Source organism: Globicephala melas, chromosome 1 (genome assembly GCF_963455315.2).
Source record: "Globicephala melas chromosome 1, mGloMel1.2, whole genome shotgun sequence".
Taxonomy (NCBI): Eukaryota; Metazoa; Chordata; class Mammalia; order Artiodactyla; family Delphinidae; genus Globicephala; species Globicephala melas.
Genome location: NC_083314.1, coordinates 43,687,926 through 43,715,661, shown reverse-complemented (window position 1 = coordinate 43,715,661; position 27,736 = coordinate 43,687,926). Strand labels below are relative to the sequence as shown.

The 27,736-nt window shown below is 37.6% G+C and overlaps 1 protein-coding gene and 1 long non-coding RNA gene across 2 annotated transcripts; one reads left to right on the top strand and one right to left on the bottom strand.

The window, feature by feature from the left end:
* On the bottom strand, positions 1 to 7,569 carry PTGS2 (prostaglandin-endoperoxide synthase 2). The gene is made up of 10 exons (XM_030873023.2): positions 7,418 to 7,569; positions 5,892 to 6,008; positions 5,634 to 5,777; positions 4,805 to 4,948; positions 4,198 to 4,379; positions 3,484 to 3,567; positions 3,126 to 3,372; positions 2,585 to 2,871; positions 1,957 to 2,104; positions 1 to 1,810 (listed from the first exon to the last, which is right to left on the bottom strand). Exons 1-10 carry the CDS (start codon positions 7,467 to 7,469, stop codon positions 1,401 to 1,403), a joined length of 1,815 nt encoding a protein of 604 aa, XP_030728883.1. The 5' UTR covers positions 7,470 to 7,569; the 3' UTR covers positions 1 to 1,400.
* Positions 3,245 to 27,217, top strand: LOC132596892 (uncharacterized). The gene is made up of 5 exons (XR_009563204.1): positions 3,245 to 3,396; positions 6,561 to 6,683; positions 9,365 to 9,525; positions 20,503 to 20,695; positions 26,349 to 27,217. It is a non-coding gene; the product is annotated as an uncharacterized lncRNA (long non-coding RNA).
* The last annotated feature ends 519 nt before the right edge of the window (positions 27,218 to 27,736 follow it).

Genomic DNA, 27,736 nt, shown 5'->3' with positions numbered 1-27,736 from the left:
CATTCAACACATATTCCAAATTCCCAGATTCAGTCATTCAGATATTAACAAATCAGTTTTTTTAAATCAAGTTAACAGTTTTTTATACAAGCCCTTCTACTATTGACTCTTTCTTAACAATAACATAAAACCTTAAAAGTTCCCCTGAGTTATTTCTCTTTAATGAAATTTTATTTTCTCCCTCTGCCTGAGGCATACTTTTTCAATTATTTACATAAATACTGATGTTGTCTGTAGTCAGTGCTTGATTTAAAAATATTAAAACCCACAGTTCTTTGCACGGAATGTCCCCCCAGAAAGTTATGGGTCAATGAATTAATGAAACGTCCACAGGTCCCTCAAAAATGTACAAAATATCAGTCTTATAGCACATCCAGGCTAATGAGACACAACATTCTCTGTGGGCTGCTGTATAGGTAAACCTTAAAGACAAATTCCAACTTTACATCTCAGTATACCAAAGTTGGATTCCTAAATAAATGTATTCACAAATCTTAAGCCAATTATTTATCTTGTATTAATAATTCAGAGGTAATCCCAAAAGATACATTGATTCTGATATAATGCAGAAAAAAAAATCAATGCAGCCTTAAACCCAGTTTATAATAACCATCCTAAGAAGACATAAATAATAGTCTTCAATAAATTAAATTAATATACAGTACCAGAAAATGTCAGCTGACAATGAGATGTGGAAAAGAAGCATTGTCTTCCTGGGAACTATTCAGCAATTAAGTTTTGTTTTTAAGTGAGAACCCCCTACAGTTCCAAGCTATTAGCCTCTATAAGGCTACTTTGGTTTTAAACTATTCACAAAGTTCTCTGCCTTTCACTTAAAATGAGTGTATACCTTCTTGTAAAGGCCTTCTGTAGTAGTCCTGAGCTGAGCTTTTCCTGAAAACCTGCATAAGTTCAGGTAAGAAAGTATAGAGTCCAAAGAAAGACAAACTCAGACCTTAAAACCAGGAAAACAAAATAGAAGTAAACTGATCAGAAAATGGCTAAAAGATCATAAAATGATCATTGAGTAGGTAGCTGCTTCTCACACATCATGGAAGACACCTTGGAAATATCGATAGTGTAGACAGAAACGTGCAGCATTTTGTCATCTTGTAACAGCATTTAAATGTTCAAACATCTTAGCTTTTGTTCTTATTATAAGTTGAAATTCAAGTAAAAAGATGTCACACTCATTTCTCATTGGATTGTACAAAAGGATGAAAACTGTTTTCCCCCTTTAACTTGAAGACATCTTTAAAATCAACATGAAAATCTTCACAAGTATGACCCCTTTCTCCTTAACAGAGATGTTAAGTAACACAAGGAGTTTAACATAAATATTAAATAATTAAGTTAAAAGAAATAGTTCATATAAATAAATAAATATGATCAATCAGCTTCTACAGTTCAGTTGAACGTTCTTTTAGTAGTACTGTGGGGTTGATATCATCTAGTCCAGAGTGGGAAGAGCTTGCATTAATGGTGACTGTTTTGGTGAGCTGTGGGTCTTGAACGCTGAATGAGGTAAAAGGACAGCCTTTCACGTTATTGCAGATGAGAGACTGAATTGAGGCAGTCTTGATGATTTTAAAACCTACTTCTCCACCAAAAGTGCTAGGCTTCCAGTACTCAGGAGAACATATAGGATTACCCATAAGTCCTTTCAAGGAGAATGGTGCTCCAACTTCTACCATGGTCTCCCCAAAGATGGCGTCTGGTCGAGGCTTTTCTACCAGCAGAGCAGGATACAGCTCCATGGCATCAATGTCACCATAGAGCGCTTCTAACTCCGCAGCCATTTCCTTCTCTCCTGTGAAGGTGACAAGGACAGAGATACAACAATGTAAAACTTTTACAAAATAAAAAAAGTCTTACCCTTTGCTCAATTTCCTTTCAACTTCTGCTGTTTTCATCTGCCCCTTGACTCTTTGAAGAAGTTTAGAAACTATTTCTCACCTGTAAGTTCTTCAAATGATTTATAAGGCTTCAGCAGAAAGCGCTTGCGGTACTCATTAAAAGACTGGTATTTCATCTCTCTGCTGTGGTCAATTGAAGCCTTTGATACTTTCTCTACTGCAACTGGAAGATTCCTACCACCAGCAACCTGTTGAAAATGAATTACATTGTAGAACACAATTGAGTTTTAGGCATATTTAAGACTTTTTTTTTTCTTTTTTTGGCCGTGCTGCACAGCTTGTAGGATTTTAGTTCCCTGACCAGAGATTGAACCTGGGCCCTCGGCAGTGAGAGTGTGAAGTCCTAACCACTGGACCACCAAGGAATTCCCGGATTTCTATTTTAAAAGCATCCCTTGGGTACCAAGTACATAAGACTGATGCCCCAGCTCCCAGCTGAGACCTAAACTGTAAGTTTGGAATATTTATAGAATATTTCTATGATCTAGATTATAATGGTAACATTATATTATAATCGAGATTATATGTTAGGCTTCTTATTTCAAGGAAAGAATATTACTAGCAAATAATTACTCTTTTAGTAAGTTTAAGAAAAATCATTTCTGCAGCAGAAATTCTAGTTACTGACAAGTCCTTTGTTTGTTTTGTTTTTCAATAATAATGCTTACCCTGCCAGCAATTTGCCTGGTGAATGATTCAACAAACTGAGTGAGGCCGTGTTCCAGTAAGAGGGAGTTGTTATAGACAAATTGCTGATACTTGTAGTCCTGGCCATCAATCTGAAAGGTGTCAGGCAGAAGGGGATGCCAGTGGTAGAGTGTGTTAAACTCAGCAGCAATACGGTTTTGGTACTGGAATTGTTGGTTAAAAAGCAGCTCTGGGTCAAACTTCAGTTTGAAGTGATAGCCACTCAGGTGCTGTACATAGTCTTCAATCACAATCTTAATAGTTTCTCCTATTGGCACAAAAGAAACATTTAGAACATGAATTTCTTCTCACCAACGTTCAAGAAGCCAAAATGCAATTGTTAATTTGCCATTCCTTCACTTTTATATTTTCTTTTTTACCATCAAAAGCTCAGGAATTGAATGACTATGGAGCAGGTGATGTTACACGTACTACATTCCCCCAGAATTACTGAAAACCTAGCCAAGTTAGTTTTCTCTGGGGAAGAGGGTTGTATTTAAATGATTTGCCCTTCTTGCTTACCTATCAGTATTAGCCTACTCGTCTGGAACAACTGTTCATCGTCCCATTCTGGATGCTCATGTTTAAGAACATCACACACTCTGTTGTGTTCCCGCAGCCAAATTGTGGCATACATCATCAGACCGGGCACCAGACCAAAGACTTCCTGCCCCACAGCAAACCGCAGGTGTTCAGGAACATGAGGGGGGTAGATCATCTCGACCTGAGTATCTTTGACTGTGGGAGGATACATTTCACCACCAATTATCTAAAAAAAACAGTAACAAAAGAGGTAAGAAACAAATTTTAATCATTAGAGATTTTGAACATAGGTGGGTAGTGAGTCATAACTAATTCTTAATATTTAAATGGAACAAACCTGATATTTCATTTTTCCATCCTTGAAAAGGCGCAGTTTATGCTGTCTCTCCAAAGATTCACCATAAACATGATTTAAGTCCACCTAGAAGATTATGGAAAATTTTTAATTTGTTGCTGTTGTTTATTCTTATGTAAGGTGTCTATGATGTATTTATCACTAAATAACTTGATGATTTAGTTTGCTTTAATTAAAATTTTTCAGTAACACATTTTTCACAGCCACAAAATAATAAATTAACTTGTTTATCCACTGAAGCTATAAAACCTACAAACCTAAATATGTCTCCTAAATATGTCACCTATTAGTGTCTCATATGGAGCTTATATCATAAGTTTCACTATAACTATATGGTACTTCTTTTAAAAAGCAGCAGAAAATGTTTGTTATAAAATTCTTATCAATAACTTGAAGCTATGTCACTGAAATCCAAGAGATAATAATGCTGCAAAAATCTCACCTTATAATATTTAAGGCAGCATAATCAGGGTACAAATGTTTTTGAAGACAACCTTTTGCAGTGCCAATATTTTAAACTAAAAATATAAGAGCCAAACTACAAATAATAATCTGTATATATGTATGTAAGTATGTGTGTCTGTGTGTGTGTTTTTGTATTTTTACCAAACCAGTGAATTAAAATGGAAACTCCATTTAAGGTTTTTATAGATAGAACTATGATTTGCTACTAATTTTGATTTAACTCTGTCTTACCCCATGGCTCTGTCCCGTGGTGAAAGCTGGTCCTCGCTTATGATCTGTCTTGAAAAATTGATGGGTGAAGTGCTGGGCAAAGAATGCAAACATCATATTTGTGCCCTGGGGATCAGGGATGAACTTTCTTCTTAGAAGTACTTTTTCCACAACTTCTTTTGAATCAGGAAGCTCTTTCCTCCCTGAAAAATGAGAAAGCCTAAGATAAGAATCCATCTATATATTCAAGGAAGCAGAGAGTGACTGTCAATTAACCAGGGTCTTTTTCACTTATAGGAGAAGTACAACTTTGAACAGGATCATAATATAAATGGAAGTTCTAAAATACAGGGGAACAACTTCTTATTGAATATTTTAATCTATTTTGTTTAATATTAATTCAGTTTTAATGATAGAATTTGAAAACATCATGACATTATACCAAAATGCCCATTCACTTTCATGGAGTAGTTTACATGGACTCACACTTTCAAAAAATCTCCAGAGCTATCCATAAGGAAAAAATGGCTTTATTAACAAATAAATCATAGTTTATGGTCAAATTTTCTAGGTAGCAATCCAATCCCAGTTACAGTTAATACATCTCTAACTGCTTCCTCTCACTCACCTTTGACACCCATGGGTGTTGGGCAGTCATCAGGCACAGGAGGAAGAACTCTGGTGTAATAGGACAGGTTAGAAAAGGCTTCCCAGCTTTTATAGCCGTAGTGCACATTATAAGTTGGCGGGCTGTCAATCAGATGTGATCTCGCTGAAATTTGACGGGAAAAAAAAACGTTATTTGCTCCCATATGCAAGGCAAATCAATGTTCATTTTTATTGTAAAATATGCAAAGTGGCACTAGAGTGAATTTAATTCCAACAAAGATACTCTATTTTAAAACAGTTATACTTTAAAGCCAACGGCCACTGGTACTCAAAAAAGAGGAAACAATGATTCATTAACATGCATCTTTGATAACATATATATACTTTACAGAAGACAGTATGGTCCAGCCGTCTTGATTTTTCAAATAACCATCCACTTACTGCTGAAGAGGCCTATGAGGAATGTCTGGGCTTGACACTCACTTTAGAAATAAAGGTATTTTCTTGCTGACCCCAATCCAAATTATCCATTTATTTTAATGGGTGCAATTCTGTGGCCCATGGGCATTCAATAAACAACTAGACCACACTTCCTTCACAAACTGTCGAGAACAGTGAAGGTTAGAAGAGGTATGCAGGTATGCAGGATTTTAAGTAGAATTCTGACTGTGAGACAGAACTTTATAAACTTGAAGGGATTCAGATGTCAATATTTTTGGCCATTAAGACAGAAGGTAAACTAAAATGGTATATTTAAATGTTTTGGATTAAGTTTAAAAATCTAAAGTTTTATAAAGTACATTTTTCTTTGAGGCCGCTGAAAGCCCTAGAAAGTGATTTGTACTTACATATCAACACATATCTCATAATCATATTCTGCAGGAAGGGAATGTTATTGACAATGTTCCAGACTCCCTTGAAGTGCGTAAGTATGTAGTGCACTGTGTTTGGAGTGGGTTTCAGGAATAATTTTATTCTTGTCAGAAATTCAGCTGCAATGAGAAAAAAAAGAGAAATTAATGGGACCTCATTATAAGACACAATTCTGTAAAATGATAACTGTATATATCCCCATTCCAAATGAGGGCACCCAAAAACAAACTTACGTGTGGTACAGTTTTCACCATAGAATCCTGTTCGGGTACAGTCACATTTATACTGGTCAAATCCTACGCTCATACATACACCTCGATTCTGGCATGGACTGGAACAGCAAGGATTTGCTACAATAAAGTAAAGACAATGAGATTAATATATATGTCATATATATATGTATAAAATAGATAACTAATAAGAACCTGCTGTATTGCACAGGGAACTCCACTTCACTGTACAGTAAAAATTAACACAACATTGTAAAACAACTATACCCGAATTTAAAAAAAAGAAAGTAAAGACAGTGAATAAATCATTCTTCAGTGTCTTAATCTTGACTTAAACATTTAATTGTTTTACTTACTATGATTCAACTTTATGATAAAAAAGTTCAAGAAATATACAGGTAGTCATGGGAAAACAATTTTTTTTTGGCTTGCCTCACAGAATGGTTATAATGTAGAAATACCAACTTCCTATTCTAAATAAAGGTAACAGAATATTCCACCAGACATATTGGTGGAATGTTGTTAAGCTATTCTTTGTAACTTTTTAGATGTTCAAATTAGCCTTTTTAAGAGGCTCAAAGAAGTAGAACTTCCAAAATTAAAGTGAATTGATCTAGTACATTAATCAAAATTTAAGGGTTTTTTTTGTTGTTTTCTTTTTGGTTTTGTCAGAACTCAAAGCTGTTGAAAGATCTGGACGAAGAACATTCCAAGTTGAGAGGAAAACTAGTGAAAAGCCCCTGAGGCGTGTTTGAGAGAGTGTGGCAGAAGCAAAGCTAGGAGGAGAGGTGGAAGGTGAGTTCAGAAAAGGCAAAGGCAGATCATGTGGGTCTTATGGGAATTCGGGTTTTATTCCATGTGTCAAGGGAAATCATTGAATGGCTTACAGTATTAAAGTGGCATGACTTAATTTACATTAAACAAAAACAAAACAGGGAATTCCCAGGCCATCCAATGGTTAAGACTGCTCTCACTGCTGAGGGCCTGGGTTCCATCCCTGGTCAAGAAACTTAAGATCCCGCAAGCTGCGCAGTGCGGCCAAAAAAAAAAAGTAGAGGAAATTTCAAAGTAAAAACAGCTTCATTTTTAAACATTTTGCTCACCTGAAAAAACAATCTGGACTTCCCTGGGGCAGGAAAGCACTAACTAGGGTATTTAAGACAATTATTTCCATTCAATAACAGTAGGTACTATTAAAAACAAAACATCTCGCATATATTGATCAGATTCTGTCTTATGACAACCTGCAAATTAGTATCACGATTCCTATTTAGCAGATGAGAAAAGTGAGACTCGGACGGGTTAAATAAGTGACCCATGATGATCAGAGCTGATGGCAAAGCTGAGCTGTCCGTCCAGTTTATTTGGACTCGAGTGGTCCAGCCTCTTTACAAAGCCATACAGCCTCTGTCTTCCGAGGGTATTCAGAATACCTAGAGTTCCCTGGAGAGGTCAGAGCGGAAACTCGACCCGGGTGTACGGAGCCGCGGAGTCCCAGGTGCCGGGCGCCCAGGTACTCACTCACTCACCTGCACCACAGAGCGCCAGGGCGGCGCAGAGCAGCAGCGCGCGGGCAAGCATCTCGGCTGCGGGAGGGGCGCGGGACCGGCAGAGGCGTTGCGTTGTGTGAGTCCCGCCTGTCCAGTTGGAGGAAGGCGCGGTGCGGAGTTCCTGAGCGTCCTCTGACGGTGGCTGCGAGTCGTTTGACAACTGGAAGCTAACGGAGAGGACCTTCCTTTTATGCGTGAAAACAGCCCACGTGACGGCATGACTGTTTCTTTCCGCCTTTCCTTCTCCCCCTCCAAAACTTTTCCTCCCTCTCTCCACTTAAATAATTGCGTAAGACCCGCCCGGGTCGGGGTAGGATTTTTTTTACCCACGGAAACTGGAAAATCGGAAACCTGGGAGGTTGCGCTCGGCTTCCCCAAGGTGGGTGCAAAGCGGATCGCCCCCTCCCCACTTCGATCTTCCTGAGCCCCTCCCTGGGTTTCTCCGCCCTCGGCGCCGGGCTTCGCGCCAGATTCCTTTCCTTCTTTCGGGTCTTTGACCCAGGCTTCCAAGACCCGGTGCCGAGGCAGATCTTCTTGCGGGGGAAGGGCGGCCCCCTGGTCTTCCTTTCCCGGAATCAGAGGAGCCTGGAGGTTCCGGAGCGCAGGGAATCCCCTTGCGCGCCCCCGCCCCCTGGTCTGGTCCCTAGGCTTTGGGGGGCCGAAGAAGACACAGTCTGGACAGACTGGGGAGAGTGGGTCCAAGAAAGGCTGACATGTTTTACTCATGTCGTGTATTTCAGACGTGTCATGATTTCAGTGACCACTCAGCCTCGTGTAGGTTCAGCACACACATACATACATTTAAATTTTTTTTAGATTTTTACTTGACCTAATGAAATGTGATAGTTACAGTCAGCGTACGTATCTGTAGCTTCTCTTTATAGCTGAGTTGTTTTTAACATAAATGCTGTTCTCCACGCCACCACCCCGACGTTGCTTCTTGGAGAGGGGAAATAAAGGTAAATTCCTCTCCTCAATACCGATCCTGAGTTCTTATCTTGTAAATCGTCAATCTGGGATCGAAGGGTCACCGCTATAAACTTTCCTCTCCAATGAACCAGGGAAGCGGAGGTGACCAGGATCTGCAGGGATGCTAAACGTCCAAAACTTCTGCTTTAATGCATTTCTTTCTCTGCCGCTTGGTTTCCAGTGTTTGGGTCGCCAGCCCTTCACAGGAGATACAAATAGAAGGAAGTAGATTTTTAAAGTTTGCTTTTTTGTCTTTTCTGCCTACTTTTCCAGGATAATGAGTTGTGACAAAGGATTAAAATACATTACGTTTACTTTTCAATTGTCTGGGCTTATTAGGGCCAATTTTCTATTCTCATTTTGGAAGGTAATTTGATGAAGAATTTGGATGGAATGGATGTAAAAGAAGGGTGATTTTGACAATTTTGAATTTCATCATCCTTTGCTTTTGTTTAACATCTATCTTTTGGTAGTGGTTGGGAGGGTGTGTGAGGGTAAAATGCTAAGAAAAGAAAAAAAAAGTAGCAGCGTTGTAGAGCCTTTAAAAAAAGACCCTGGATTTTTTAAAAAAGTATTTTGCTTAATGTACACGTTATCTGATTCTACATGAGACACAAATGACTAAAATTCCACCTCACGCAGGAAGCTTTTCTCCTCTAGACATAGTTAATCATTCCATTTGTGACACTCTCATTTATTGTACTGAGTCTTACATGAAATTTCAACTAAGAGCATAGATTTAAAATAATTTCTTTTAATAATTCCAATTTTCTGTTTCATTTTAAGTGAGTAGGATGTATCTACTCAAATTTTAAGTTGATGTTTAAGACTACTAATTCGAGCTTGGTTAGATGCGAAGGAAGAATTCATACTCTGAATTCTTTTTTTTGTTTTTTTTGTTTGTTTGTTTTTTTGTGGTACGCGGGCCTCTCACCGTTGTGGCCTCTCCCGTTGCAGAGCACAGGCTCCGGATGCGCAGGCTCAGCGGCCATGGCTCACGGCACCAGCCACTCCGCGACATGTGGGATCTTCCCGGACCGGGGCACGAACCCGTGTCCCCCTGCATCGGCAGGCGGACTCTCAACCACTGCGCCACCAGGAAAGCCCTGAATTCTTAAGTATACTAAAATTTTATATTGTAATCCTGAATTCATTTTGAAGTCATCATCATTGTCCTCATCAGAGCTTATGTATATAAGTATACATAAGTAAAGCTTATGTATATAAGTATATATAAGTATATATATACTATGTATATAAGTATATATACCTACTGTGTATATAAGTGTGTTCTGTTTGCAGAGAGGCTGAATTCAAAGGTAAGAACAAAACAGTGTAGAGAATAATCACATTTAGACTACTTGGAACTTAAAGAAATTGAACTCCATTTCATAGTGGAAATTCAATTAAAAAACATCTCTTTGGTTAAAGTACTTGGTTTAATCTGTAACTTCTATAGCACAATAGAGAGAGTTACATGTACCTATGCAGTCAGAAAATAGTTCAAGGAGAAAATGACATTTTAAGGATGGGTGCAGTTTAGAAAGGAAGTCCAGTTATGGGCTTCAGGAAAAACAATAGTGATTTATTAATTTTGACAAGTCTGAGACAATAAAATAAAATGGAAAGTATATTTGGGGATGCTGGTCATGGGGGAATATTAAATGTCCCAAACCAAATCAAAGTGGCTAAACCTGTCTTATGTAGAAAAGTACTATGATTATTATGCTGTATGTCACACCATAAAAAATAAGGTTATGATTATGTAAAAATTTTAACTCTCATTTGGGTATATATTTAGTGTTTCTGTGTACATTTTAGACAAATATATGTATCTGTTATATAAAATTTCTTTTATAAGTCTCTGAAATTTGTTGGGAAATTCTCTGTATAAAGCGAAAATAAGAAAGCATATTAAAAATCTTCCAGAGCATTCTGTTGAGTTTTACTGCCCCCTTCTGCTGCTTCATTTTTTATCAACTTCTTTTTCTCTCTGATTGCTGTGAAGATCACTAAGTAGATTTTGTGAGTGATGTTATAATGTTCTTAAAAATCCACATATGCAGTGTTCATTTGAAATTTAACTTTCATGAATATTCTAAAAAGGAATGAAATATGTGTTAATTGAAGTGATAAGCCATTCATATGAGCTAAAAGAAAATGAATGATAAAGGCTATTAATACCCAAGATTCTAAATGGGCTAACATTTTCAAGGGAGATATATCTTACTGCTTTGAGCAGGATTCTACCATTCAGACGTGGAAGTTTGCTCATATCCACTGTCTTAGTCATGGAGCTTCTTTCTATTTCCCTCCCTTCTCCTTTGGCTGATTTAGTGATTCACTCAGAGGGAGTGGCGATTGCCCCTTGTCTTTTTTTTTTTTTTAATTTATTTTTGGCTGTGTTGGGTCTTCATTGCTGCACGTGGGCTTTTCTTTAGTTGCAGCGAATGGGAGCTTCTCTTCGTTGTGGTATGTGGGCTTCTCATTGCAGTGGCTTCTCTTGTTGTGGAGCACGGGCTCTAGGTGCACAGGCTTCAGTAGCTGTGGCACGCAGGATTAGTAGTTTTGGCTCGCAGACTCAGTAGTTGTGGCGCACGGGCTTAGTTGCTATGCAGCATGTGGGATCTTCCCGGACCAGGGCTCAAAACCATGTCCCCTGCATTGGCAGGCAGGTTCTTAACCACTGCGCCACCAGGGAAGTCCCACTTGTCTTTTTTATTCATGACAGGCTGGCTAGAAAAAGAGCTTTGCTATCTTGCATCTTGCCTTAAGAGACATTTTAGCAAGGTTATGCCACAGAGTATGTCTGTTTCCTGAAGGGCAGAAAAAATACCCATAAAAGACCCTTACTTTAGTCTTTTAGTAAATCCTTGCTATATACCCATTCCTGGCTATACTTTCAAAGCTAAAAACAAGAGCATGTGGACAAAGAATGTCACCTATCATTTCAGTAAACAAAGGATGTAAAACCCTCAGCCACTGACCCACTCCCCTCCCCCATGGTGCAGGACAGTGCACCCCGAGGGGAATTCAGGATGGAGATAAACAGGCTTCCACTGCACTGACTGTGTACCCTGAGGGGATTCAGGGTGCAGAAAAATAAGATAGTGGCCCTATCAAAGGAATAATTTCAATAAACCAGACTCTTGCATCTTCCCATGTGTGGAAAGCACTAAATTCATTAACTTGAGATGTCTGGTTTTCTTCAGTTAGCAGGAATCTTTTGACGTTCCACTACCTGGGTTTTGGGTTTTTTTTGTTTTGGTTTGGGTTTTTTTTGTTTATTTGTTTGTCTTTTGCAAAAACTCCTGTTTATCCTGGCTCCTCTCTTACCTTTGTGTCCTGGGCTTAAGTCCACCGAATAATACATAATTCTCAACTTTTAGGTTGTGCTTTTGATTTTTCAGTTGACAAGGATAAACATTTTTTTAATTAAACATAATCCTTGTTAAAATAAACCAATGAAGAAATACCAAATAATATCTACTTCTGAGTTTTATAAAAAAAAAAAAATTATCTTCTTTTTCTCTACTCAGTTCCCTGATAGATTTTTCTTTTAATTCACTTTTCATGGTTGTATATCATAACTACTAAGGTGAGCCAAGGTAGTTGGAACATGGTCTTTGTGTCGGAGCTAGGAATCCCAAAAGGGGATAAGGAAGTGCAAGAGAGTGTGAGCAGGGTGTGCTAGGGCCAGCGTGATGAGAGCACACTCACCAATTAAATATCAGGTTTAGCATGTCCAGTTTCTGACCCAGCTTGTAAGGAGCTTGGAAGTTGCCTCTCTATCCTAACAAATAAAAATCTGAACAAACTGAAAACTCCATGCTCTTCTTAGATCCCTCAAAGAAGTAAGGTGACAGGATAAAACTCTGCCCTCAAAATTGGAGAGACTGGCCATACAGAGAAGCACAATTTACCAGAACAGAAACCCACAGGCAGAAACCTCCATAGATACCAGTGCCTATGTAGGAAATGCCGAAGTGTAATTGAGGAATTGCTGGATGCTCAACTTGCATAAATCTGAGAGTTAAAAATTCTAGGGGGTCCATTCATTTTTGTGAGTTTTACTTCCTGAAACTCTACCAGGTTCCCACAGTCAATATCAGGAAAAAAATAAATCCCCTTGGGGGATGGGGGGGGAAGTAACCATTTTGAAACATGCCAGAGCATTATGTTCTTTTTAATTAGGCCTGCACTGAAAAGAAACTATTTTACCAGAGCCTAAACTATGGGAATTTTATCAGAGCCTAAATGACCTAGGGGAAAGGATATACTCAACTCCATCACCCTCTAGCCATGTCCCACTTAGCACTTGTGACATTCACAGCTCAGAGGCACAGACTCACTAAAAGACTGAGAACTGATCACAGGACTCTAGAAGACTTCCCCTCCCCCACACCTCCCTACCACATTACTGAAGGCCTATTTACCAGAGTTCTTTTCACCCAGTACACCTTGCCCAAAATGACAAGTCATGCTGAAAGGCAAAAGAACAGTTTGAAAAGACAGAGCAAGCATCTGAACCAGACTCAGGGATATGGCAGAGATACTGGAAATAATCAGATCATGAGTGCCAATAGAAGAGTAGTTAATATGCAAGAACAGATGGGTAATATAAGCAGAGAGATGGAAATTCTAAGAAAAAATAAAGAAGAAATGCTAGAGATCAATAACATTATAACAGGAATGAAGAACGCCTTTGATGAGCTTCTAAGTCGACTGGACATGTTTGAGGAAAGAATCTCTGAGCTTGAGGATATGTCAGTAGAAACTTCCAAAAGTGAAAAGGAAAAGTATACAAAGAGAAAAAATACTGTAAAAAACATAAAAAATAGTCAAGAACTGTTGAAGAACTGCAAAAGGTCTCACATAGGTATAATGGGAATAGAGTAGGAGAAGAAAGAGAAACAGAAACAGTACTGACTGAGAATTTCCCTAAGTTAATGTCAGGCACCAAACCACATATCCAGGAAGCTCAGAGAACATCAAGTAGGAATGTGCCAATGAAACCATATCTAGGCATATCATAGGAAAACTGCAGAAAATAAAATATAAAGGAAAAAATCTTGAAAGAAGTTAGAGAAAAAAAAATACTTTACTATATATACAGGAGCAAGGATAAGAATTACATCCTACTTCTCCTCAGAAACCATGCAAGCAGGAAGAGAATGAAATAAAATATTTAAAGTTTTGAAACCAAAAAAGAAAAATTAAAATCATCAACCTAGGAAATTATCCTTCAAAAGTGAAGGAACAAATTTTCTCAGACAAACGAAATTTGAGGGAATTTATGGCCACTAGATCTGCCTTGCAAGAAGTTCTTCAGTGAGAAGGAAAATGACATAAGTCAGAATCTCAGATCTACAGAAGAACAAAGAGCATTAGCAAAGAATAAGTGAAGGTGAAATAAAAACTTTTATTCTTACTATTTTTAATTAATCTAACAGGTTACAGTTTGTTCAAAATAATAATGGCAAAGGTGTATTTGAGGATGATAGCTTATGTGTAGGAGGTAAATTACAGCAATGATACAAAGGATGAGAGGGAGGAATCAGGAATATTTTGTCATGAAGCACTTTCACTATCCATGAAGTGGTATAATGTTATTTGAAAATGGAGTTGGATTAGTTGTAAATGTATATGGCAACCACTATAAAAATTGTGTTATGTATAACTGATATGTTAAGGAGGAAGAGAAAATAGAATCATATAAAATCCTCAATGAAAACCACAATTAGCAGAAAAAAAAGAATGGAAGACAAAAATAGGAACAGAGTACAAGGGCAACAAGTAGAAAACAATAAAAAATATGGTAGATATTAATCCAGCCATATCAGTAATCACTTTAAACTACAATGGTACAAATATACCAATTAAAAGACAGAGATTATCAGAGTGGATTAAAAAAGAAGACCCACCTATATGGTTTCTACAAGAAACCCACCTTAACTATAAAGACATATATAAAGTAAAAGGATGGAGAAAGATATACCATGCTAACTCTAATTAAAAGAAAGCAGTAGTAGCTATATTAATTTCAGATGGAACAGACTTCAGAGCAAGGAAACTTACCATGGACAAAGAGATACATTACATAGTGTAAAGGGGTCAATTCTCTGAGAAGACATAACAGTCCTTAATGTGTATGTGCCTAACAACACAGCATCAAAATACATGAGGCAAAAACTGATAGAAATAGAACTGTAAGGAGAGATAGATGAAGCCATTATAATAGTTGGAGACTTCAACACTTCTCTATCAAAAATGGACAGATGTAGCAAGCAGAAAATCAGTAAGAACATAGCTGAACTCAACAGCACCATCAGTCAACTGGATATAATTGACATCTGTAGACTACTTTATCCAACAACAACAGAATACACATTCTTCTCAAGGTTACATGGAAAATACACAAAAATAGACCCCCTTCTGTGCCATAAAAAAAAAACCACCTTAACAAATTTGGAACAATAAAAATCATACAATGTATCAGCCCACAGTGGAATTAAACTAGAAATCGATAACCAGAAAGATAACTGGAAAATCCCAAAATATTTGGAGATTACCCAACACACTTCTAAATAACACATGGGTCAAATTAGAAATAACAAGGGACATTTAAATTTTTTGAACCAAGTGAAAATAAAAACACAACTTAAAATTTGTGGGATTCAGCCAAAGCAGTGCTTGAAGATAAGTTTATAGCATTAAATGCATATATTAGAAAAGAAGAAAGATCTAAAATCAGTAATCTAAGTTTCCACCTGAGGAAACAAAACCAAAAAGAGAAAGAAAAAAATAGAGAAAATTAAATCCAAAGCAAGCAGAAGAAATGAAATAGCAACTATTAAAGCAGAAATCAGTGAAATCAAAAATAAGAAATCAGTAGAGAAAGTCAATGAGCCAAAAGCTGCTTGTTTCAAAAGATCAATAAAATCAAAATTTCCAGCTAGGCTAAGAAAAAAAGAGAGAGAAGACACAAATTACTAATATTAAAAATGAGAAAGGGCACATTACTATAGATCCCATGGAAATTAAAAGGCTAATTAAAGGCTAAATAATAACTGACCACAAATTTGATAACCTAGATGAAATGGACAAATTCTTTTTTTTTTTTTTTTTTTTTTGCGGTAAGCAGGCCTCTCTCACTGTTGTGGCCTCTCCCGTTGTGGAGCACAGGCTCCGGACGCGCAGGCTCAGTGGCCATGGCTCACGGGCCCAGCCGCTCCGCGGCATGTGGGATCTTCCCGGACGGGGGCACGAACTCATGTCCCCTGTATCGGCAGGGGGACTCTCAACCACTGCGCCACCAGGGAAGCCCTGGACAAATTCTTGAAAGACACATTCACCAAAACTCAAGGAAGAAGAGTTAGAAAATATGAATAGACCTATATCTACTAAAGAATTTGAATTAATAATTAATAAACTTCTAAAACAGAAAGCACCGGGCCCAGATGGATTCATTACCAATTTCCACCAAACATTTAAAGAAGAAATTATACTAATTCTCTACAGTCTCTTCCACAAAACAGAAGAGGGAATACTTCCTAACTCAATCTATGAAGTCAGCATTACCCTAATACAAAAACCAGCTTTGTGTCCACCTAGAGGGAGGAGATATGGGGATATATGTATATGTATAGCTGATTCACTTTGTTATAAAGCAGAAACTAACACACCATTGTAAAGCAGTTATACTCCAATAAAGATGTTAAAAAAAAGAACAGAAACCAAAACCACACAAAGACATTACAAGAAAAGGAAACTACAAACCAATATCTCTCATAAATATAGGTGCAAAAATTTGCAACAAATTATTAGCAAAGTCCAACAATGTATAAAAATTATACACCGTAATGAAGTGGAATTTATTCCAAGTATGCAAGCTAGGATCTACAAAATATGTACAAAATCTATATAAAGAAAACTACAAAACTCCGATGGGGAAAAAAAAATCAAAGAACTAAATAATTGGAGAAATATTCATGTTCATCGATAGAAAGACATTATTGTCAAGGTGTCAATTCTTCCCAACTTGATAGATTCAATGCAATCTCAATCAAAATCCCAGCAAGTTATCTTGTGGATATAGACAAGTTGATTCTAAAGATTATGAAATGGAAAAGACCCAGGCTATTTAGCTAAATATTGAAGGAGAAGAGCAAGATTTTAAGGCTGATACTACTGACTTCAAGACAGTATATAACTACAATCACTAAGACAGTGCAGTATGGCAAAAGAACAAATAGATCACTAAGACAGAATAGAGAGCCCAGAATAGAACCCATAAATAGAACCAACTGATCTTTGAGAAAGGTACAAAAGTAATATAGAGAAATATAGAAAAAATAGAGAAATGCAGTCTTTTCAACAAATGATACTGGACATGAACAAGTGAACATCCACGTGCAAGAAAAAAAAATCTAGACACAGACCTAATTTTCACAAAAATTGACTCAAAATAGAGCTAAATGTAAAATGCAAAACTATAAAAGATATAAGAGAAGATATAGGAGATAATCTACATGACCTGTGTTATGGCAATGACTTTTTAGATTCAACACCATTTCATGATCCGTGAAATCAGAAATAACTGATAATATAGACTTCACTAAAATTAAAAACTTCTGCTCTGTGAAAGACACTGTCAAGAGAATGAGAAGAGGACTTCCCTGGTGGTACAGTGGTTAAGAATCCCCCTGCCAATGCAGGGGACACGGGTTTGAGCCCTGGTCCAGGAAGATCCCACATGCCATGGAGCAACTACGCCTGTGCACCACAACTACTGAGCCTGTGCTCTATAGCCTGCAAGCCACAACTACTGAAGCCCATGCCCACATGCCACAACTACTGAAGCCCATGCGCCTAGAGCCTACGCTCCACAAGAGAAGCCTCTGCAATGAGAAGCCCACGTACTGCAAAGAAGAGTAGCCCCCTCTCGCTGCAACTAGAGAAAGCCCATGTGCAGCAAAGAAGACCCAATGCAGCCAAAATTAAATAAATAAATTTATATTAAAAAAAAAGAACGAGAAGAATAACCTCTTTAGATGATAATGATGTGTCAGTTTATGTTCATCACCTGTAACAAATGTACCATTCTGGTAAGGGATGCTGACAGTGGGGTAGGTTGTGCATGTGTGGGGACAGGGGGTATATGAGTACTTTGTGCTTAATTTTGCTGAGACCTTAAACTGCTCTAAGAAATAAAGTTTATCAATTAAGAAAAAAACAAAACTTCAGCCCATAAATAAGGGCTTTTGATTTTAGCTGTTTCTTTTTCACTTGTTCATGTATTAATTCTACTCTCCTGACACGTTTCACTATATTTTTAGTGGTGTATGAAAACAACCTCCACCATATGAGCCACAAGACTGTTTTGCTAAAGGCAATGCATATTTTTTTGACGACTATTCATAATCATTGGTAAAAATCTTCAAGGCTGAATGCTGCAGGCTGAAAAATGACAGATGGTCATTTCTCAACTAAAATATCACTCTACCCTAGGGACAATAATTCCCTTGTGAACATCTGAAGAATTTATTCCTTCCCTCATTCCTCTCATATCCAGAGATTGTATTCATGTAAGACCTCTTTCTCCCTTTTTTGAAATGTTGCTGTACCCAAGTTCTTGTGCCCAATGCACAGTGAGGCCAAATAAATGGAAACATTGGAGTTTGGAGTAGAGAGAGGTTTATTGCAAGGACCAAGCAAGGAACACAGGCAGTTCATGCTCAAAAACTCTGAACTCTCCAATGGTTTGGGGGAAGCGTTTTTAAAGGCAAAATTTGGGGTGTGGGCTGAAGGGCATGTGAATTTCTTCTGACTGGTTGGTGGTGAGGCAACAGTGTGGTGTCCCAGGAATTTTGTGCTCAGCCTAAAGTTGCCATCCTCCACTGAGGTGGGGGGCCTTAGTTCCTGAAGAAGTTCTCAAAGATATGCATATCCTTTGCAGAGGAACCAAGACCCTGCTTTACCAGTGCACTATTGTTTCTTGCCTACTCCTCCTTTGTTTCTGCATTTTCTCCCTTCCCTATTAGCAACTGTTTGAAACTGCCCCTTGGAATTCAGGGAAGGTCATGGAGGCTGTAGTCTATTTCCTGCAAGAAACGGAGATACTGAAAGGCTTCTGTGCCCAGGAGCCCCACAGGGTCCTGCTTGGATTCAAAATCAGCTTTAATAATTAGATGACCTTCATTTCATCTTGTAGTCCTTTCCTAAAATTTGAATTTCCAAATCAAAGGTATCTATATTTTTAAAGCTTTTATTTATTTATTTAGCTGCTTTGGGTCTTTGTTGCTGTGCGTGGGCTTTCTCTGGTTGCGGCGAGAGCGGGGGCTACTCTTTGTTGCGGTGCGCGGGCTTTTCATTGCGGTGGCTTCTCTTGTTGTGCAGCACGGGCTCTAGGTGTGCGGGCTTCAGTGGTTGAGATGCGTGGGCTCAGTAGTTGTGGCACACGGGCTTAGTTGCTTTGAGGCATGTGGGATCTTCCCGGACCAGGGATCGAACACGTGTCCCTTGCATTGGCAGATTCTTAACCACTGCGCCACCAGGGAAGTCCGTTAAAGCTTTTTTTTAAATGCAATGGTTATGGCTGACACTGCTGGAGTCCTCTGCCACCAGGAACTGCTGGAGTCCTCTGCCACCAGGAACTGCTGTGGCCATTTTTTACAGGTCAACGGATCAATGATACAAGAAAGGAATGTTAAAAAGAACCTGGGTCCTTGATGGTGTTATTGAGATGGAGTCCTGATTGATTTCCCCCAGAGTTTCCCTTATCTATGGATTTCTTGTTAATGTGTTCCAACAGCTACACATAAGCAGCTGGATTCAACATCTGCCAATTTTTATATTCCTACGTTTTAAACATGTATACTCTTAAAAAGGATGTCAGACATCATGTTTCATCTATCAAGTTTAACTGCTTCTTGTTGCTTTTGAAATAAAATCTAAATTCTTTACGATGGCCTCTAAGGTGCTGCTTACCTCCCCATCTTTCTTATACAACTCTCTTCCTCACTGTGATCCAGTCATACAGGGCTTTGAGTGTCTTAATCACATCTAACTTTTTGCTGCCCAAAGACCTTTGCACTTGATGTTATTTTTACTCAGAGTGGTTTTCCTCTATATGGCTGGATTTTTCTTATTCTCAGTGATCAGCTCCAATATTGTTTCCCCCAGTTACTCTCTCCATTATATATTCTTGCTTTTTTATTTCATTGTACTTTTTACAATCTAATTTTTAAAATTTATTTACTTACTTGCTTATTATCTCCTTCCTTCTCTCAAATGTGCTCATCATAAGACAATCCTTGTCTCTTCAGTTCACTGCTGTATCTCTAACACCTAGTACAGTACCTAGTACATGTACCTAATTCATGGTCTGTGCTCAAAATATTTCTTGAACAATAAGAATATGTGATGCTGAAGAGGTTATATAAAAATGCGGACTATATAAGAAATGTGGACTAGATAAAATCATTTAAAATATTTATTTATTTTTTAAAATGCCCACATAATCAAAATGAAAAAGAAAAATTACACTAAGGAAATTCTTTTGGCAAATAATTATAACATTTACTAAACAAAAAACGCTTTATTGAATTTTAAAAATCAAATATACCCGTAGGTAAACAGGCAAAAGCCATGATGAATTAATTCAATACAGAATTGCTTAGTAATCATAAGAAAAAAATAGTTTGCCCTAAGAAGCAAAGAACTGCAAATAAAATCAAAAGAGCATTTTGCTCAGAAATTAATAATTTAGTAATAAAATAAATAAATACTATTAATAGTGTTTGTGTATTGAATTATCACTATATGCCAGTAATTGTTAATGTTTTTACATCTTGGCATACATAACTGTAATGGAATGAGAATGATCACTGTCAGAAAGGTTCAAGGAACAGCAGGAGGGACAGTATGCCTGGTAGAAAGGCAGTCAAGGAGTTCTTAGAAAATGAAATCTTAGAGATATTGGGATCTGGTAGTTAGTAGGCACTTAATATATTTTTTTTAAGTGACTATCTCTTAGTGGTGGGACTAAGGTAATCTTTATTTTTTTCTTTTCTATTTTTTAAATTTTTTTTCAGTATGCGGGCCTCTCACTGCTGTGGCCTCTCCCGTTGCGAAGCACAGGCTCCAGACACTCAGGCTCAGCGGCCATGGCTCACGGGCCCAGCTGCTCCACGGCATGTGGGATCTTCCCGGACCAGGGCACGAACCCGTGTCCCCTGCATCGGCAGGCAGACTCTCAACCACTGTGCCACCAGGGAAGCCCCTAAGGTAATCTTTATTTTCATCTTTTTGCTAATCTTTATTTCTGTATTTTCTAAATAAATGCTCATTATTTTTATAATAAGGGATAAGTATTTCAATAAAAATAAATATCCTTTTATTATGTATTCCTTATTTACATAGCCTAATTTGATGTGATCTAAACTGATTTATGTCAAGACACCATCAATATTTCCAAAATAGTTTAATGAAAGGAGTGTTTAATTTGAGAGACTGATCTTACAACCTTTGACAGGTCTTATATTTATTTTTTTGTATTAATTAATTATTTTATTTATTTATTTTTTGGCTGCATTGGGTCTTCATTGTTGTTCACAGGCTTTCTCTAGTTGCAGTGAGCGGGGGTTACTCTTTGTTGCAGTGTGCGGGCTTCTCATTATTGTGGCTTCTCTTGTTGCGGAGCACAGGCTCTAGGCATGCAGGCTTCAGTAGTTGTGGCACATGGGCTCCGTAGTTGTGGTTTGCAGGCTCTAGAGCTCAGGCTGTAGTTGTGGCACATGGGCTTAGTTGCTCCACAGCATGTGGGATCTTCCTGGGCCAGGGCTCGAACCCATGTCCCTTGCACTGGCAGGCAGATTCTTAACCACTGTACCACCAGGGAAGCCCAGTCTTATATTTGTTATTCCTCAGTTTCTTCATCTACTCATAAGTTGGTAATGAAGATATGTAAAACATATAAACTCCTTGAACTATCAGAAGACATCTAAATCCGGGACATCTAGGCTTCCTGAAATCTGTTACTTCAAACGCAATTTGGTCATTGTTCTACTCTGCCATGAGATGTCACATGCCTTTGCATTTCCACTCTTCCATTTTCATCTTTCTAATTTTATACTTTGAACTATTCTCAGATCAATCCTTGGGCTGCTGGCTGTTGTTAAAAATTTTTGTCTGCTGCAGAGATGATCACAGGGCTGATATGACGTTCAACATCAAAAATATGTCTCCCCAGAAATAACTAAATTTCCTTGTCAATTGCATTATTATGAACTTTCATCAAATCTTTAACCATGGTCATTTTTAAGTCTTTTGTCATTTACAGACAGTTCTGGGTGTACTCTGATGCTTTTGCAAAAATGTTCCTATGAAAGGGTTTCATCTTCAAGGAATTCATGGACAAGACCTGACAAGTACAGGTTTCTGGTGTCTGACTATACTGCTAAACTAAATGAATAAGCATTTTCAGAACTCTAATGAAAAACTGATGAATTCATAAAAGTGCTAACAAAAGGTCGAGATGAAAAAAATTAATTACATGGGACTGAGTGAACTGATGAGGATGATTATAATTTTTGTGACTTTCTGTTTGAATGAAAAAAAAATCCCACAAGGACTCAGAGGCAAAAAATATACAAATCAATTTTCACTGCAAAGTAAAGGGGCTGTTACAGTGGAGGATTACTGGACTGAATGTCAATATTATGACATAGTATGAGTGTGTTTCGTGTTTGGTAATTGCAATCATTGTTGCTTTTGTTGTGGTCATCCATTAAAAAAAAAAAGAATATGTCTCCTTTTTGTGGTTTAAGCTGTTTCCATTTCGGTATTATTTGAATAGTTGCAAATACTGTTTATAAATTTACATTCTTCAGTTAGCATTTAAGTAAAACCTTACTCTGTAAATCAGCTGTTTTCACTTATAAGTGATGCATGTAATTTATTTTAGAAGCAAATGGAAAAAAATCTATTTAAAGAAGGTGTCCGCCCCCAACTTCCTTACCAAAGTTTTATGTAAAACAGAATTTAGAAAAACAAAACAAAACGTAAAGTGGCTTAATGGGTGCATTAATATTTACTAGGTCATTTGTTGTTTGTTTTCAAATTTTAACTTTGAGTAATCCTAATACATTAAGCTAAATATCTATTTTATAGTCACTGAATGCAATATCTGTTCTTTTTTATTGCTGTATATATTTTCACAAAATACTTACTAGGTGTCTTCTGTGGGTAGGAGATACAAAGTTTATAACAGAGTCAAAATTCAGAGCTTGGTTTTGAAGCAAGCAAATCAATGGCCTGCTTTTATGAGTAAACATACCAATGGGGGTAGTTGTAAACCTCTGGCTCAGAGTAAGTACTCAGTAGATATTTGGCAAATGACAGATTGTGCATGGCTCTCATTCTCATTTCAGTCATGAGGAAGACTACACAATTGGTTATCCTCACACAGAAACACACTTGTCCCAAGGGTGGTAAGTATATTGAACCAAGTAGGTGCTCAATACATTTTTATTGAAGAAGGTTGGAAAAACGAAAGGGGAAGAATCTCGACCACTATAGACATCTCCTATTACTGCAGAATTTCGAGAGCATGGCTGCTTCTCTCATAAAAACAGCTAACTTTTACATAGGCTTACAATCTAACTGATTCTATTGTGAGCTTCTTTATATTAACTCATTTAAGTTTCAAAACAACTCGTAGAGATTAGTATTACCATATACCTTTTACAGATGAGGACACTGAGGTGCAGAAAGACTACCTCATTTGTACAAGGAAGGTCAGACATATATTAAGTGGAAGAACTGAGATTTGAACCAGGGCAATCTGACACCAGAGTGTGTGCTCTTCACCGCTGTGATCAAATGAAAGGGCAAAAACTTCATGTTGAGTATAAAGTAAACCTTGAGTCCTGGCAGATTTTTTAGAGAAGGCTTTGTATATATTTTTTCGGCAGGGGGGGATTTAATTTTATTTATTTATTTTTTATACAGCAGGTTCTTATTAGTTATCTATTTTATACATATTAGTGTATATATGTCAATCCCAATCTCCCAATTCATCACAGCACCACCCCATACATTTTTCAAACATCCTATTTAAACAGAAATATAAATTCTTTTAAGAAAAGATGTTGAGGAACATTTAAATAAGGATTTATTTAATAAAGTCCTACTAGAAAAATTTTCTTAGTTTTCTTCAGGAGGTTTATATTATGCAGGTCCACACTGGAAAAATCACCCTAGTTATAGCCCAAGGGTAAACTACATGATAAATGATTACTTTGGTTGTAAATACTATCTTTGAAAATAAATTTATACTAGATGATTTATATTTTCTTTTCACCAAGTCACAATATATTTTTAGCTGTCTCACGTGATCTGAAAACTCATGATAGATGAAATCTAACTAAAAGATTGTTTTTACTTAGAGAGAACATCTTGACAGCAGTCAGACACGTGGCATTCCGCAGCTTCTGCTACTAACTAGGGCTGAATCTTTGGTAATGTTTTTCATCTCTATGGGCCCAAATTTCCTCATATCTAAAAGGCTTCCTAAAGTTTCTTTCAGCTTTAAAAATGTCTGTGATGCTGTCTCAGGACTTCCCTGGTGGCCCAGGGGATAAGAATCCGCCTGCCAATGCAAGGGACACAGGTTCGATCCCTGGTCCCGGAAGATCCCACATGCTGCAGAGCAACTAAGCCTGTGCACCACAACTACTGAGTCCGTGTGGCACACCTACTGAAGCCCGTGTGCCTAGAGCGCGTGCTCTGCAACAAGAGAAGCCACCACAATGAGAAGCCCACTTACTGCAGCTAGAGAAAGCCCGTGTGCAGCAATGAAGACCCATTGCAGCCCAAAATAAATAAATAAATAAATTTATTAAAAATAAATAAATAAATGTAATCTGCTCAAGGAAAACTATTCCTAGGCAGTAAACGATTAAAAGAAAAAAAAGTAAATAATCAAATTAAAAATGAGTACATTTGAAAATTTATGTAAATTAAGAAAAACTCTATTGGTTATATATACTATGAAATACCAAGACATTTATTTATTAATTTGTAAAGCTGAAATTAGAAGAGTGCTGAATTTAAAGAATGCCCCCGAACCAGTGATGATTATTACAAATGTGGACTTTAAGTATGATGTAACTACTCTGATAGTGAGGGGTATCAAAGAAAAGCAGGGAGTGAAACTGAGCTGGGGCCCTGTGGTGCTCCCAGGCACGGAGGCCTTTTTGTCTTTTTGTAGGCAAGACTCCAGCCTCTATGACCTTCCCTGAGATCTGAAGGGCAGGTTCGAACAGTTGCTAATCAAGGGAGTAACAGCCAAGAAACCACGTGAGGTAAGATTAAAGGGACCAAGAAGCTCATCAAGATTAGGAGACCACCTGAGGCCCTGCACACACCCTAACCTTGTCAGCAACCCCACCCTTGGCATCCTGGGTGGGGACACATAGTTTTTCCAGGCGCTGTGTCCCCGTTTGCCTGGCAAAGTAATAAAGCTACTCAGAAAAACTACTTTGATAGGATTTGAATACTTTTTTTTTGGCGGAGACATGCAGCCGGGCCCTCAGCAGTGAGAGCATGGAGTCCTAACCACTGGACCGCCAGGGAATTCCCTACTCTGATAAGATTTGGAAGGGAGAAAGTCATAAACCCTTTTAATAGGTGAAGTTAAAAACATGACAGGGACTTCCCTGGTGGCACAGTGGTTGGGAGTCTCCCTGCCAGTGCAGGGGACGCAGGTTCGAGCCCTGGTCTGGGAAGATCCCACATGCCATGGAGCAACTGGGCCTGTAAGCCACACTACTGAAGCCTGTGCACCTAGAGCCCGTGCTCTGCAACAAGAGAAGCCACTGCAATGAGAAGCCCGTGCAAGCCTGTGCACAGCAACAAAGACCCAACACAGCCAAAACTAATAAAATAAGAAGATAAATTTATTTTTTTAAATGACAAATACTTTTGATATTTTGCAGAGCCTTGATTTTTATTATATTCTTACTTGATTTTGATTTTTATGTATGTATATTTTTTATTTTTATCAAACATGAGAACTTTATACCCACTGTTTTCATCACGCTTTTTATCACTACAAAATATGCCTAGGAGATAATTTGTTTTCAGTGCATCCTATAACCTCCTTTTGAACAGCATGGTGTTCAACTGTATCCATCTGTTATTCATTCTTAGTTCCATATTTATATACTTTTGATTGTTTCCGGTCTTTTAATATTTTAAATAATGGTGCAAGTAATATTCTATCACATATATTTTATTCATCTATGTGACTATAACTACAGAAAAAATTTCTAGATATGCAATTATAAAGCCAAAGGACTTATACATTTAAAATACTGATAGATGTTGGCCAACTGGTAGAAAGAATTCATTATGTTTTAAGGAAATCAAAATTTGTCTTATTTATTCATTTATTCATTCATTTAATACTATTATCTGGCCATCTGTTGTATCTAAGGAATTGTTTCATATGTGTATCTATGTATGTATGGGGATATAGCAGTGAATAAAATACAAATCTGAGACCATTCGATAGACTGGAATGACAAAAGTTACATAACTGGAAAATAATTGTTCAGCATTTGTTCATCTCTGCCCTGAGACAAGGCGTTTCATAGGCACTTTTGCTCTCTGTGGTAGATGCTATAGTGCACTGCCTGGATACCCCTGCAGGACTGAGGAACTCATTTCCTCAGCTGCTGGGAGGGGTGGTGGTGAACCCCATTGCTAAGTTTCCTGAAGTTCAGTGACTCCCTTTTGCCCAGTACCACTTCCTTGGAACTGCTCTAAGGATGTTGTTCCCCAGAGCATATTTAGGTAAACTTCCTCTGTGAAAGTCTCCATCTCAGAGGCAGTTTCCTGAGGACCCTGAGCTAAAACACTGTTTATTTGTACCCAGCAGGGACACTGGAGCTGGAGGGTCAGACAGTTAAGACTGGAGCTTGAGGCTTTTGAATGGGCCTCTGCTCTCCTTGTGCTCTCACTACCTCCTTCTCATGGGCAGTGTGATAGTTCATGTTCCCCCTCGGGAAGATGCCGAGAAGAGAATGACAGAGAATGAGCTTCATTATCTTCCTTTCTACCCCAGCCAGTGGTTAGCCACTTGAGTGGCTCAAGCTTTCTCAGGGTAAGTTCCTGCCAGACTCGCTCTCAATGTGTTTTTATCTGACATAGTTACTGGCATTTATACATGCATACATGTACACACACACACATATAAAATGTATATATACCCATATTTATATTTGTGTATACATTGTTGTCATTTTTTAGAAATGTTTCACTTTAATGTGTTCATATTTGTCAAATGCTTTTATGGCTTCTACAGTTTGAATATGAAGAAAGGCCTCCCCAGTAAAATTCTCTCATGTTTTTATATGAAATTTTCACTTTTTCATGGTATTTACACTGAATATTTGGAATTTATCTTGGTCTAAGGAATTAGATAGGAGTACAGATTGTTTTTTTCTTTTTCAAATAGCTAAACAGTTGCCAAAACAGATAGCCAAATTGTCCATATAGTGAATAGTTTGCCATTTTCCACTATTGCAAAATGCTGCCCTGTTATATATAAATCCCTCTATCTCTTTGGGTCTCTTTATGAATGCCTCTATTGTACTGATCTTTTTATTTGCTAATGTAATACTGCTTTAATCACTGTAATTACAGATTTACATACATGATAGGACTAGGCCTTCATTACTTCTTTACCTGTTATCTTTATTTTTCTACATGAATTTTATAGTAGATTTTTCTTGTTCCCTCAGAAAAACATATTTATATTTTTATTGAGATTGCATTGTGTTTATAAAATAACTTAAGGAAAATAAATGCAACTATGACAATGAAACTTCTTTTCTGAAAAAAATGTATATGTTGCTATTTACTCAACTTTATTAAATGTATCTTTGGCTAAAGTTTTCATCACATAATTCTTACACATTTAAGCTTATTCCTAGGTATTTTTATTGTTGTTGCTTTTGTAAATCAAGACCTTTTCTTTCTTTAATGTATTTTCCTAACGGGTTGTAAGGAAAGTCATTGTAAGAAAGCCACTGACTTTGATATTTGTATATTAAGTTGTATCTAGCCAGCTAAATGATTTCTTAGTTTGCAATTGAATATCAGTTGATAGAATTTACAGATATACAATCGTACCATGTGAAATAAGTGACATTTTCTCTCTTGTTCTTCAGTTTTTGAGGACTCTTCCTTTTTCTAATTACTTTGTCCAGTTCTTCAAAAATTATGGCAATAATTAAGGTGGTGGGCACGCTTATCTTGTGC

What these genes read in the sequence shown, in the direction of transcription:
- PTGS2 (XM_030873023.2), bottom strand. Translation starts at nt 7,469, where the DNA reads ATGCTTGCCCGCGCGCTGCTGCTCTGCGCCGCCCTGGCGCTCTGTGGT. An exon ending in AACACCCATGGGTGTCAAAG is followed by an intron (nt 4,380 to 4,804) that starts GTGAGTGAGAGG and finishes CTCATTTTTCAG; the next exon opens with GGAGGAAAGAGCTTCCTGAT. An exon ending in CCACGGGACAGAGCCATGGG is followed by an intron (nt 3,568 to 4,197) that starts GTAAGACAGAGT and finishes ATAATCTTCTAG; the next exon opens with GTGGACTTAAATCATGTTTA.